Source organism: Nyctereutes procyonoides, unplaced genomic scaffold, assembly GCF_905146905.1.
Source record: "Nyctereutes procyonoides isolate TBG_1078 unplaced genomic scaffold, NYPRO_anot_genome, whole genome shotgun sequence".
In the NCBI taxonomy this organism is placed as follows: domain Eukaryota; kingdom Metazoa; phylum Chordata; class Mammalia; order Carnivora; family Canidae; genus Nyctereutes; species Nyctereutes procyonoides.
Genome location: NW_026575051.1, coordinates 1,049,799 through 1,064,578, shown reverse-complemented (window position 1 = coordinate 1,064,578; position 14,780 = coordinate 1,049,799). Strand labels below are relative to the sequence as shown.

The 14,780-nt window shown below is 48.9% G+C and overlaps 1 protein-coding gene across 1 annotated transcript; it reads right to left on the bottom strand.

Annotated features, from left to right (window-relative positions):
• Window positions 1–6,648: 6,648 nt before the first annotated feature.
• LOC129513147 (DLA class I histocompatibility antigen, A9/A9 alpha chain-like) lies at window positions 6,649–10,344 on the bottom strand. The gene is made up of 8 exons (XM_055330912.1): window positions 10,231–10,344; window positions 9,776–10,045; window positions 9,212–9,487; window positions 8,287–8,562; window positions 8,064–8,168; window positions 7,601–7,633; window positions 7,419–7,466; window positions 6,649–7,290 (listed from the first exon to the last, which is right to left on the bottom strand). Exons 1-8 carry the CDS (start codon window positions 10,301–10,303, stop codon window positions 7,286–7,288), a joined length of 1,086 nt encoding a protein of 361 aa, XP_055186887.1. The 5' UTR covers window positions 10,304–10,344; the 3' UTR covers window positions 6,649–7,285.
• Between the last annotated feature and the right edge of the window lie 4,436 nt (window positions 10,345–14,780).

The window sequence follows — 14,780 nt, the reverse complement described above, 5'->3', positions numbered from 1 at the left end:
AGTGGGGATATTACTGCCTATTCTACAGAATTAAAGATGATTAGCAGGGCAATGAACAGGTATGTAGCATCAAACTGGATGACCTAGATGAGATGAACAGATGCTTAGAAACAAAAAAAAACTATCAAAACCGCATCCAAAGAAATAGAATAACTGAATAGAACCATAACCAGTAGGATTTTGAATCAATCATCAAATATCTCCTACAAAAGGAAGCCCCGGATCTGATGGATTCACTGTGAATCCTACCATTAAAGAAGACCAATCCTTCTAAAACTTGACCACAGGATGCCTGAGTGGCTCAGCGGTTGAGCATCTGCCTTTTGGTTGAATCGTGATCTCAGGGTCCTGAGATGGAATCCTGCCTCAGGCTGCCTGGAGGGAGCCTTCTTCTCCCTCTGCCTATGTCTCTGCCTCTCTCTCTTTCTCTCTCTGTGTCTCCATGAATAAGTAAATATATCTTTAAAAAAATAATGAAACTCGGGATCCCTGGGTGGCGCAGCGGTTTAGCGCCTGCCTTTGGCCCAGGGCGTGATCCTGGAGACCCGGGATCGAATCCCACGTCGGGCTCCCGGTGCATGGAGCCTGCTTCTCCCTCTGCCTATGTCTCTGCCTCTCTCTCTCTCTCTCTCACTGTGTGCCTATCATAAATAAATAAAATAAAATAAAAAATAAAAAAAATAATGAAACTCTACCACAAAACTGCAGAGGAGAGAACACTTCCAATTTATCGCATGAGGCCAGCATTGTCCTAACACCAAAGCCAGACAGAGACAATACAAGGAAACTACAGGCCAGTATCTCCTAGGAATATCCACATAGGTATCACCAGCAAAATACCAGCAAACGGAACTCAGCAGCATCACCAGGATACACTGACTATTCTTGGAATGCAAATACATGTCAACGTGTGAGCATCAAGCAATCTAATACAGCGCATTAGGAGAATGAAGGGGAAAACACATGATTATTTCAATTGATGCAGAAAAGAAGCATTTGACAAAACTCAACACTCTTTAATCATAAAAACATTCAACAAATAGGAATGGAAGGAAACTACCTCAACATAATAAGAGCCAGAGATGAATACGCTCCAGGTGTCTTTATATGAAACGAGCAAGGATGGAAGTTTTTCCTTTAAGATCAGGAACAAGGAGGATCCCCGGGTGGCTCAGCAGTTTAGCGCCACCTTCAGTCCAGGGCATGATCCTGGGAATCCGGGATCGAGTCCCACATCCGGCTCCCTGCATGGAGCCTGCTTCTCTGCCTGTTTCTCTGCCTCTCTCTCTCTCTCTGTGTCTCCTTCTCTATCTCTCTCTCTGTGTCTCCCATGAATAAATGAATAAAATCTTAAAAAAATCAGGAACAAGACAAAAGTGCCCATCTTTGCCACTTTTGTTCAACAAAGTATTATTAAAAGTTCTAGCCAAATCATTTAGAAAAAAAGACAAAAGGCATCCAAATCAGAAAGAAAGAAGTAAATTTGTGTCTGTTCCCAGATGATATATTCTTGTATGTAGAAATCCCTAAGGATTCCACACAAAGACACAAAATTTGTAGAACATTTAAACAAATTCAGCAAAGCTTCAGGATAAAGGTGACGCAGAAATCATTTTCACTTCCACACACTACACTAACAATGAACAATTTGAACAGGATGTTCTGAAGACAATTCCATTTATAATAGCATTTTAATTAACTAATTTAAATTCAATTAATTAACATATAGTGTATTATTATTCCGAGATGTAGAGTTTAGTGATTCATCAGTTTCATATACACCCAGCGCTCATGGCATCTCATACCCTCCTTCATGCCCATCACCCAGTTACCCCATCCCCACCCACCTCCTTCCAGCAACCCTCAGTTTGTTTCCTAGAATTAAGAGTGATGATTGCATTTTTAAAAAGAATAGAATACTTGGTTTTTAAACTTCCAAATAAGAGACTTGTACACTGAAAATTACAAGACATTGACTAAAGAAGGTAACAAAGGTGTAAATCAATGGAAAGACACCCTATGTTCATAGGATCCAGCAGCTGTGCTTCCCGCTATTGACCCAAAGAAGTTGAAAACCTGTCCACACAAACACCTGCAATCACTCACTCTACCTGGAGCTAGTTTACCAAAAAAGAACAGGATCATTATGATTTTTAGAATTCCCTTTTAGTTTATGATTTAGGAACTCAAGATTGGCATTTACTTCTTATTCCCTAAGGTTCATTGAACACACAGCTTCTGTCAGGTAGGAGTGAACATAATTTTTGTTGTTTCTGGAGTAGAATTTAGTAATTTATCACTTACATGTAACACCCAGTGTGCTTCACAGCGAGTACGCTCATCTTTTTTTTTTTTTAAAGATTTTATTTATTTATTCATGAGAGACACAGAGAGAGAGAGGCAGAGACACAGGCAGAGGGAAAGCAGGCTCCATGCAGGGAGCCTGATGTGGGACTCGATCCTGGGACTCCAAGATCATGCCCTAGGTGAAAGGCAGGTGCTAAACTGCTGAGCCACCCGTGGATCCCGAGTGAACTCCTTAATACCCCTCCCACCGCTAGGCCACCCCCAGCCCCATCAACTCTGTTTCTTCCCTATCATTAGGAGTCTTTTATGGTTTGCCTCCCCTTCTCTCCATCTCTCTCTTTTCTCCCTTCCGTGTCACATATTCATCTGTTTTGCTGCCTAAATTCAAAATATGAGTGAAATCATATGTTATTTGTCTTTCTCTGACTTACTTATTTTGCTTAGCATAATATCCTCTAGCTCCTTCCATGTCACTGCAAATGGCACTTTCATTCTTTTGGATGGCTGAGTAATATTTCACTGTGTACAAATCTTCTCTATCCATTCATTAGTCGACAGACACTTGGTCTCTTTCCATAGCATGGCTATTGTTGAGAATGCTGCTATAAACATCAGGATGCATGTACCCCTTTTAATCCGCATTTTTGTATCCTTTGGGTAAATACCTACTAATGCAATTGCTAAATCATGGGGTAGCTCTATTCTTACCTTTCTGTTGTTCTTCCATCTTGTTTACCAGAGTGGCTGCACCAGTTTTCATTCTTCCAACAGTGCAGGAGTGTTCCTTTCTCTGCATCCTCGCCAACATCTGTTGTTTCCTGTGTTGTGAATGTTCTCCATTCTGACAGGTGTGAGGTGGTGTCTCATCATGGTTTTGATTTGGGTTTCCCTGATGGTGAGTGATGTTGAGCATCTTTCATGTGTCTGCAAGCCATCTGGATGCCTTGGGAAAATGTCTACTCGTGTCTTCTGACCATTTCTTAATTTGATTATTTGGTTTTGGGGTGTTGAGTTTGAGAAGTTCTTCCTAAGTTTTGGATACTAAACCTTTATCAGATATAACAGTACACTTATCCTGACAATCATGATGTCATGTATAGAACTGCTGAATCATTTTATTGTACATCAGAAGCTAATATAACACTGTATGCTAACTATACTGGAATTGATAGGAAAAGAAAACAAAGATTAGTGAATGGATCTTCCTCACTTGTGTCCTAGGAACTTTTCAAACTGGTGTTTAAACTGAGTCAGAGGTGAGTGAGACTGCACACAAACTTTAAGAGTGACTACTTCATTCCCTAGAGTTGTGTGGTTTTCCTGAATATGATCCCTTTGGTTTTCAAAGCCGGGCACATGAGGGGCTCGTCTCTCCTGTGGAGGACCCAGGGTTTAGTGTCTGGTGTAGAGCACAGACCCCTTGCTTCTCAGCAAAGTTGTGTATTTTTGTGATGCCACAATATTTTGGATTCTCAGGCCTGGGGTGGATTTTCTAGTTTTTTGGTTTTGGCAAGAATGTCTCTGCCTCTCTTACCTGTGTTGATGCTGCCCTTTTATCCTTTGCTGTGGAGGCTTAGATCTTCTTTAGAGGAGATTGTTCCACAAGTAGTTGAAAATCTATTGGGTCCATGGAAGAAGATGGGTTCAGGATGTTTGTAAGCTGCCATCTTGAACCAATCCCCTGACACCGCCTTGATTACCATTGCTTTGCCAGAAGTCTTCAAATTGGGACTCGGGGGACCCTGCTTCATGTGCTTGCTACTCAAAGACCAACAGCAGCAGCAGCAACCTTGTAGAAACCCCGAATCCCACACTGTGCTCCAGCCTCTCTAGATCTGCACAGTCCAGGAAATCCCTGTGCTCACTGAAGGCTGGGCCTCTCTGTTCTATGCACCTACTAGATGCAGAACTAGATGCGTACTGCTCTGTGGGGGTGCGCTCTGATCAGCTTGCTTAGCCCTGAGCAGTCCAGGGATTGGGCCTGTTCCTTTCTCTTCTATGGCCATCACACCCTTGGTGTCCTCATCTCTGCTGAAGGCTCTGAAACTGATTGATGTGGAGCCACCTCCCAAGTATAATTCTCCAATCTTGATATCTCTGTATCCAACTGACATCAGCTACATTTCTTATAGATCCCAAATTCCACACTCCTAAGTGGATGTCTGTGATGCTGCTTCCCAATGTCCTGATTCCAGTGTCTCCTTCATCTCTATGGAAGGCACTGCACACTTCTCCTTGCAGTCTGAAATACCGGATGCCCTCCTTGATCCCTCCCTCTCACCCCCCAGAAGGAATGCCTTAGGAAATACTGCAGAGTTCACCTGTAACCATATCCAGCACCCACTCATTTCCTATTACCTTCCCTCCCCACACTCCAGATGTTCAGCCCCCATCCCCCTCCTGGGACACTGCCCTGGGTCCTACAGGTTCCTTACTAGTTGCTCCCCTTCACCTCTCAATTCTGCGCAGCAGCAAAGAGGTGCTGGTAAAGAAATTCAATGAATTGATCTGTTCATTCTTATGACTCCACATCACACTCAGAGAAAACTCAAAACCCTTCTACTGTCCTCAGGCCTCCATGACGTGACGTCATGTCACCCCCCTTGCTCTCTGCTCCAGCCCCAGGGGCCTCCTCACCCTCCCTCAAACATGGGACAGGCTCCTGCCCTGGAGCTTGAGCATGGAGGTTCCCTGCCTGGAAAGAACTTCCCCCAGACATCCTCCTACACAATTCATGTCCTCCAATCTCTCCCAGGTCGCCTTCTCAGGGAGGCTCCCCCAATCCCTGCAGTAAGGTGGCCACCGTCCCTGTCCTAGAGCAGGTTCTCTCTGGGTCACCTTCCTCAAGGCTCCTACCTACTTCCAATGTCTACACCTCCCTTACTTATTGTGCTTACACACACACACACACACACACACACACACACACACACACACACACAGTTCATGTCTGAATTACACGGGTTGGGACTGTGCGTGTGCACCTGTATGGGGACTTTTTTACTGTAAGTACTATCCACGGTGTTTCCCTTCCTTATGATTTACTAATTTATTGCAGCTTCGCTCATCATAAGAGCACAGTACACACTACCCATAACACACAGTATAAGCAACTGCTCATGTTCTCCGTGAGGTTCCAGTCACGAGCACGCTATTAGTTGGCATGTTTTGGGGGAGACATGAGCTACACTCGGATTTCCTACTACAGAAGGGGGTCACTGCCCCAATTACCCACCAGCCTGGGTCAGGTGTAGTCTCCCCCGACCACTAGAACATACTCTCCAGGAGACCAGCAGGTTTGCCTCATCTGAGTCTCACTGAGCTGCCCAGATGCAAACAGTGTGTCCTGCATGTGACACAGGACAGTTACAGCTGAATGAATGCGCAGGAAGAGGGTCTCCCTCTTCTAGAAGCGCCTGGGGCACAGCTGTTCTGTGGCAGCTCCTGCCCCCCCATCAGCCACTGGTCATCAGTGCCCCCTCTCTCTCCTCACGGGGCTGCCCCCACTTCCCTCCCTCAGCTCAGCCCCCACCCCCACACCGTTTCTCCTGCACACACCACGCACAGAGTTCACTCCTCAGACACACTGCACTTGGGCTTCCTGGGTCCTCTTCTCCAGCCACAGAGAAATCTACGTTACACTCTGCTTTATAAATCCCACGGGGATCACGGGGCCCAGGGCGGGGAGGGAGGGCAGAGCAGCAGGGGAGGCAGAAACTCCTGGACGCTTATGAGGAGAACCTCTGATTTCTCCCCTCTCTACCTCAGGATGTGAACAATAATCCAGAAAGCAGCTGGGGAGGGAGGGGGAGAGTGGATGGATCTGGAAGTTCATCTCTCCAAACCTCGGGGACTCCTGTGTGCAGGGGACGACCTAGGCCTGTGGAAACGGGAGTCCAAAGGACACCTGCTGCTGTAACCAATGGGGTCACCAGGGGACAATGGGACAGGAACTTGGACACAAGAGCAAGAGCAGGCATGAGGCTCTAGAGGAACAACTCAAAAAAAAAAAAAAAGAAAGAAAGAAAAAAAGGAAGAAACAAAATGGGGGCTATGCTGTGACTCAGACCTGGGTCTAGCAGGCTGACCCAGTCTCAGGAAGCTCTGGCTACAGAAGGTCCTGGTGACAGGTGACGTCCAAGTCCCTGTGATCACAGGTCCTGGTGAGACAAGCTTCTACAGAAGGGGCAAGGACACGGAGAAGAGAGGACCCGGCTGAGGCCTGAACACGACTCACCCAGTATGTACTGAGCACCTACTGGGCACTGGCACCGTCCCCCCTAGGCTCCTGACAGCTTTCAGCCCCCAACTGCAACTGATTGAGCACAGCAAACATGAGGATTCTGGAAGGTTCTCAGGGCTTCCATTTATTTGCTCTCTCAACTTCAGAAATCTTTTATTACCTTAAGCAGTCCCACATCCCAAGACTTAGGAAACACAAACCCCTATCTGGATGCTTATTTTTTTAAAAAAGATTTTATATATTTATTCATGAGAGATAAGAGAGAGAGAGAGAGAGAGAGAGAGAGAGAGAGAGAGAGAGAGAATGGCAGAGACACAGGCAAAGGGAGAAGCAGGCTCCATGAAAGGAGCCTGATGTGGGACTTGATCTGGGACTCCAGGATCATGCCCTGGGCTGAAGGCAGGTGTTAAACTGCTGAGCTACCCAGGGATCCCCATGGATCCTTATTTTCAATAGGTAGTAAGTCATTAACTCAACATGAAACAAAGACAGGGATGGAGATGGTCCAGCACTGCCTCTCCTGGACAGGAAAGCACATCAGAGAAGAGAGTGCACATCAGATTAGGGACAGGTCATGGTGGGCAGGGTGGGCCAATCTCTCCACCTCCTCACATTATGCTCCTAGGGACACAGGCACATCCTGACACTGTTTGCAAAGAGACAAGCCAGGGTTGATGTCATCACGTGAGATGTGAACACATCTTGCATCGCTCAGTCACCACAGGGCAGCTGGTCTCACACTGTGAGAAACAATCAAGTACAAATTGAGGTCAGTCACATAAGTGCTGACATTCTCAACAGTCCCCCTCGCACTCATCAGGTCCCCAGTGCCCCAACCCTCCCCACTTCAGGGTCTCTGGGGTCTCACCTCTAGGAGCCGTCAGAGACACATCAGAGCCCTGGGCACTGTCATCGCCTAGAGGAGAATAAACAGGACGTGGTCAGAGCTCACAGGAGGTGAGACTAAAGGAGGAGCTGTGGGGGTGAGCTCCCCAAGGGGTCCTGTCTACACTCCCCCGGGGTCTCAGGGATCACCCTGTCCATACTCACATACAGCATGAGAGTAGCCTGGTCCTTTTCCTCCTGTGGGAAGAAAACATCATGTGAGAGGCCGGGCACAGGGCTGGGCCAGGAGATCGTCGAGGAGGCTCCCAGTCCTGGTGCAGAGTGAGTCTGCAGAATTCTGACTGACCGCCCAGGTCAGGGTCAGGAGACATGACATGAGGTGAGGGGTCACTGGACCACCTGACTTGCTGAAGGTCTGTCCTCAGCGGGGCCTTCCGCTCTGTCCTGTGACGGCTGGGAATCAGTGCCCGTCACCAGAATCACCAAAGTGAAACTCTGGCCTTCATTTTCCCAAGTGTTTGCTGCACAGTGAGTGTGAGTACACAGCTCCAGTGTGGGAGAGTAACCGCGTATGGACAGCACCTCCTGTTAACAAGGCAGGACAGCGGCTCCCTAGAAAACCCCCCAACAGGACAGGAAAACACAGAGTATTCAGTCGGTTCCCTACCTGAGCGCTGCTTCCTCCAGATCACAGCTCCAATCACCCCAGCGACCACGAGGAGAACCACAGCAGCAATGCTGATGATGAGAATGGTGGACAGAGGGGAAGGCTCTGGAAAGGGGAGGGAGGACGAGGGTACAGCCTCTGGCTTTAGTCCTGACTCTGCTGAAATTCTCCAGAAGAGCTCCACTTGCCCTGAGGAGAAGCTCTACCCCAAGACCCTCCTTACCCCATCTCCGCGTGACAGGCTCTGCCAGCCCCTTGTGCTGCACGTGGCACGTGTATCTCTGCTCCTGTCCAGAGGGCACCACCACGGCCGCCCACTTCTGGAAGGTCCCATCTCCTGCAGGCCTGGTGTCCACAAGCTCTGTGTCCTGGGTCTGGTCCTCCCCATCCCGCTGCCAGGCCAGGGTGATCTCCGCAGGGTAGAAGCCCAGCGCCCAGCACCTCAGGGTGACCTCACGGTCAGAGAAGGGGTGGCGGGTCAGGTAGATTTTTGGAGGATCTAAGGAGAAGGGTCAGAAAATTTACAAATTTGCATTATACCGGGTGGGCCACCTAAGCAGCACTGTTGTGACCATGCTGAGAATGAAGAGGACAAATGGGGGAGAGGGAGTGCAAAATACAGACACCAGCCTGAACTCCAGGACCTGGGATACCTTCCTATCCCTTTGGAAGATCTAGAATCAGGATAAGATAGCCTAAGGTAGGAAGTTCCAGGTCTCTGAGTGGGACAACAGAGACTTCTGGTCCTGACCTAGGTAGAGAAAACCCAGTGCCTCTTAAAACTTGGAGGCCGACCTCCAATTAAGTTAGGTGTGGGACAGGGAGCAAGGCCTGAGGGAGGAAGTCAGTCAGTGGTGCCCAAGGTGAATGCCAGGGTCAAAGAATTCTGCTATTGAATTATTTCAAAATATCTCTATCCCTCTCCATAAAGACTGGATCCCTTAAATGTCCTGAGAGAAGGATGGGTTCTCTGAGCGAGTCTCTCTTTAGTACAGAACCGAAAACCAAGAAACTCTTCAGTTTCAGGATCCAAGAAGTGGGGCAGGGAAGGAATTCTGGTGTCAATTCCATTTTCCTTTTTGTAGGGATAGCAGGAGGTACAGCCCCAGCGGGAGGGGAGATCCCGGAGTCCCAGCTGCCTCACATACCTGTGCGCTGCAGGGTCTCTTTCCCTCTCTCCAGGTACTTAAGGAGCGACTGCACGCACTCCCCCTGCAGGTATACCCGGTAGTATTGGGCCGCGCCCGCCGCCTCCCACTTGCGCCGGGTGATCTGCGCCGCCGTGTCCGCCGCGGTCCAGGAGCGCAGGTCCCGGTTCAGGGCGATGTAATCGGCGCCGTCGTACGCGAACTGCTCATACCCGCGGAGGAGGCGCCCGTCCGGCCCCACGTCGCAGCCCGAGGTCCACTGGAAGGTGTGAGACCCTGGGCAACCCCCCGCCCCCGCCCCCGTCTCAGTCAGTCCCGCCCCGGTAGCCCGGTGCCCGCCGTCAGCCCCGTCCACCTAGACTCCCCTGGCATTGGCTCTACGGCCGGTGAGTGGTCAGAGACCTCGGAAACAGTCCGCAAGTCCTTGCAGGCTCTTCCCGCGTAGGGGGCCAGGACGGTCTCCCGGTCTGGGGGTGAATCTCAGACCCGGGAACTCGGGGAGACCCGAGCCTGTCCAAGGGGGGTTCATGGACTCGTGCACTGGACCCGGCCCGGGTCACTCACCGGCCTCGCTCTGGTTGTAGTAGCCGAGGGCCGTCTGCAGGTTGGATCGGGCGGTCTGTGCGTGCACCCTGGCGATCTCCGTCTGCTCCTCCCAAAACTCCGGCGCCTCCTGCTCCATCCACCGCGCCCGCGGCTCCACCTTCGGACTCGCCGCGTCGCTGTCGAACCGCAGGAACTGTACGTCGTCCACGTAGCCCACAGAGATGTAGAGGGCCTCCCTGCGGCCGGGCCGGGACACGGCGGTGTGGAAAAACCTCAGGGAGTGGGAGCCTGCGGAGCCGAGGGGCTGAGACCCCGCCCGACCCCCCTCCCGCCGCGGGGCCCGGGGCTCGGGGGGAGATGCCCGGGGGCGGGGCAGGGCGGAGGCGGGAGGGACGCGGGAGCCCAGGCCGCGGGGGGCCGGGGGCGGCGGGGAGGCGGCTTCCCGGGGTCCCCTCGCTCCCGCCCGCACTCACCCGCCCGGGTCAGGGTCACGGCCAGGGCCGCCGACAGCAGCACGAGGAGGGCTCGCGGCATCACCACCTCCATCTCCGGGCTCCCGGGACACTGGCGGTCGCCGCTGGACTCGGGGGCGGAGGCGGAGGCGGAGGCTTTAGAGCCCGGGACCCGGTGCCGCTGATTGGCTCCTCCAGAAACGCTGCACCCAATGGGAGCGCGAGCTTGGCTGCGTCACGAGTCTCCAGGCAGGGGCCCCTGAGCCAGGTTGGGAGAGGGAGAAGTGAAACCCAGGGAGGTGCGGACCCCCCAGCCTGAGCGTCCCCGCCCCGGACCCGCCCTGGGGCCTGAGACCCTGAGAGCCTCGCCCTCCCCGGGACCGTGCAGTGACCTGACACTTTTCGTCTTGCGTGGAGCGCTCTTTGTCACACTTTTCCCCTGACTCCTGGACCAGGGTCTTTCTGAAGAAACCAGGTGTAGACACCAGACTGGGCTCAGCCACTTTTCCTGCCTTCCTTCCTGGAGACCCTTGCTGAGCTTGACTCTCTGCCTTTAACCCCTCACCACTCCCCCTCCACCGACTGACTTGCTTACTTACTTACCTACTTCTTTATGTATGGGTTTTAATTCCAGAAGTTAACATACAGTGTTAGGTGTACCGCAAGTGATTCCATAGTCCCATACCTGACAGGTCCATCATCATGCCGGCAACTTGAAAAAGAAAGAAAAGGGACCCCTTTCTCACACCATATACAAAAATAAATTCCAGATGGAGTAAAGACCTAAATGTGAGTCCTGAAACCATAAACATCCTAGAAGAGAACACAGGCAGTAACCTCTCTAGATCTGTCTCCTGAGGCAAGGGAAACAAAAGCAAAAATACACTATTGGGACTGCACAAAAATAAAAATCTTCTACTCAGCGAAGGAAACAACAGTCCAGACAGTCCCCCTGGACTGTCTGAGAAGGAAACTTGCTCTCAGGGAATTTGATGCCAGAGAGAGAGCTGACTGTGGGACAATCGGTGAAGGAACAAGGTGTCTTCTGTACCTGAGGCAGGTGTGCTTGGGGACTAGCTAGAGATTGTCACAGAGGCCAGTTTTCTTCTTGTTTATTAACCATAATCTTGACAACCCCTGAGAGATCGGGACTCGCATGTGTCAAAGTAGTGATTTTGTCCTTTCTGTATAAATTTGCCTAAACAGCTTTGAAATAACCAAAACTGTCGTTTTCACTTTCCCAAGCCAAGACTCTAAGTTTTTGTGCTTTAAAATGACCTCTATTCCATAGCTCCGTCTGTGAATTCCAGACATAGCCTCAATACAAAGATGCACGTTGGAAGTACAGTCTGTATGTGATCTGTGTCTGGGTCTTGATTTACCCAGGTGACTAAGTGACAGGTGGAGAGGCTGATGCCATTGAAAGAAGCTGTTTTTTTTTTTTTTATTACATTACTGAGAGGAGGGGCATGGAACACCACAGAGGGCCATATGGGGGAGCACCAAGGAGCGCCAGGGGGCAGAAGGAGTGGAAGAAAGCATGGCCCAGAGCGTTTATTGTATTTTCCTTGAGAAAGGCAGAGGGGCTGGGGACACATTTTAGAATTAACTAGTCTGAATAATGTCATCAGTTGGCTTTGGGTCACAGGAGTTGTCTCCAGAAGCCTGGTAGCTGGTCCTGAGTAATTGGAGCAGAGGAACATCATATCCTGGGGTAGTCTTAAAGAGAGGTAGTTCAGAATATGTTTGCAAAGGGAAGGTGTGCTCCTGGTCAAGCATTTAGCTGGTTCTCAGAATTGGCCACTCAGGGGAGGGAGAATGTCTCCCCAGTTATGGAGGCCACAAATGCCAGAGCATCAAGGATACAAAAAAAGAGAAAGTATCATTAATATAGTACATTTCAATCAGAGTGTGCAACCATTAATCACCTCATAGTTGCAAGTATTCAGGGCAGTCCAAATGCCCGACATCAGCATTCAGTGTTGCCTGTGTGTATGAATGAGCACCTAAGGAGGATTTTATTGGGGTATTAGTGGCATCTAGGTTACTTCTTAACCCTGATAACATAAGGAGGCCACAGGTATTCAGTCCACAGAGTGCAGTAAATATTAGATGCAAACAATATCTTGCTAAGACCCGGAAATAGAGATTAAATAAAAAATTGATATAACAATGTATTCAAATTCCACTACTTTAGAATTCTTTACCACTGCTTCTCTCCCTCCACCTGCATCTGCAGCCCTTCTCTCCATCTCTCTCAGCCCTCATGCCTTCTCATCCCCTTAGTCTCCACCCCCTCTCCTGATTGCGCCCTGCTGCCACCCCAACACCTGCCACCCAGGGCCACTCTCTCCACTGGGGTCAGTGATCCTGCTAAGGTGAGTCGGAATGTGTCATTTCATCACTGAAAATGCTCCAGGGGCTCCATCTCACTTTTAGGAAGCCTCTAGAATGTAAAGCATGAGAGCACAGGTGCTTTGGGCTACTTTGATGAAAGCTGTACCCCTAGGGTAGAAAGCCATTCTTGGTGCAGAGTAGGCACTAAATTAATTGTTGTTGAATGAATGAATGAAATATGACTATTAGATTTTAATCCCATCACTTAAAAGAATCACAAATGGAAAATACATGAAAAATGAGATTTTATTTCATGCAACTAGTGTGCACGACGATTCATACATTCATTCCACTGGGAAAATGTGATGTGCATTGAGGCTATGTGGTGGTTTTCTATTGCTGCATAACAAATTAACCACAAACATAGTGACTTACAACCACACCCATGTGTATGTGCACAGTTCTGTAGGTCAGCAGTCCAGGAGTGATGCTGAGGGGTCTTCTCCTCAGCATGTCACAGACAGTGTTTGCAACTAGAGCTCGAGGTCCCCCTACAAGCTTGTACAGATCTGTTAGCAGAATTCCAGTTCTTGTAGTTGGAGGTCGGCAGTCTCCACTTCCTGGCACGCTGTCAGTGGGATGCTGTTCTTAGCTCCTGTGGCCACCAGCATTACCTTCCATCGTAAAGCCCCCACTCACAATGAATCCTGCTCACTCTTCCAGTCCCTTCACTCAGGAAGCACCCTGTGCTATTAAGGGCTCACCTGATTAGGTCAGGACTACTTGGGATAATCCTCCTGTTTCGTTTGTTTGTTTGTTTTTTATTTATTTATTTATTTATTTATTTATTTATTTATTTATTTTTAAAGACTTTATTTATTTATTCATGAGACTCACACACACACACGCACACACACACACACACACACAGAGGCAGAGACACAGGCAGAGGGAGAAGCAGGCTCCATGCAGGGAGCCCGATGTGGGACTGGATCCTGGGTCTCCAGGATCATACCATGGGCTGAAGGTGGTGCTAAACTGCTGAGCCACCCCGGCTGCCCAATCCTCCTGTTTTAAATGCAGCTGATCTGAACCTTCACTGCATATGCAAAGTCCTTTCACACTAGCACCTGGATTAGTGTTTGATCCAACAACTGGGAGAATATGAATAACCAGAGGTTAGTTATGGCAGGCCATCTTAGCATCTGCCTGGGACAGCCTGCTTCTTCCTTTTGTTTAATTGGTTTACCGTCAGAAATCAAACTCCAAATAAATAGATTGTTGTGAATGATGATAGTATGCATTCTGTTCCCTTAGACATAGATATTCTTCTTAAATCTTAAAACCAATAGATGATGTTTAATTTCATAGTTAATTTAGAGCCAATCGAAATTAAAGTGCAATACTTCATTCACTTCTTTGGACTCTGTAGTAGTTATGTACTGGTGTCTAACAAATTATCCAGAGCATAGCAGCTCAGAGCAACAAATATATATTGTGTCCCACAGTTTCCCAGGGTCAGGAATTCAGGAGAGGCTTACCTGAGTGCTTCTGTCTCAGGGCCTCTCTCTGGGTTGCAGTCAAGTTGTCAGACAGGACTGCATCATCTGATGGCTTGACTGGGGCTGAGGGATTCCTAGGACATAAGGCTCCCTCACATGGCTGTTGAGGGAAATGAGGAAATGAGGAAGAGGCCTCATTTCCTTCCCAGATGGCCCCAAGGGGCCTCAGTTCCTAGCTGTGTGGACTTTTCCATTAGGTAGCTAATAACTAGGTAGCTTCTTCCCCCAGTGCAAGTAACCAGAGAGAGAGACAGAGACAGAAACAGAGAGACAGACAGACAAAAAGAGAGAGAAAGAGCCAGGTAGAAGCTGCAATGTGTTTTATGTTCCTAGACCCGGGTCGCACACCATCACATCAGCCTTTTCTATCAGTTAGAAGTGAATCATTCCGTGCAAGTCCACGCTCAGGAGGAGGACATTAAGATCCATCTCTGGAAGGGAAGATTGTTGTCAAAGAATTTGTGAACCTGTTAAAACCAAAATCAAAACTAAATATTATTTCAGAATTTTGTAAATCGAATGCTTCTTTCACCCAATTATTTTCCTTGAATGCTTCAAATTTCTCTTTGGAAAGTAACAATGAGAAGTTTATATAAATTTAACATTTATAATATTTAACATCTCTCTCTATGGTTGTTTTCAGTGAAATTTAGTAGAAGAGATTTAGGCAGT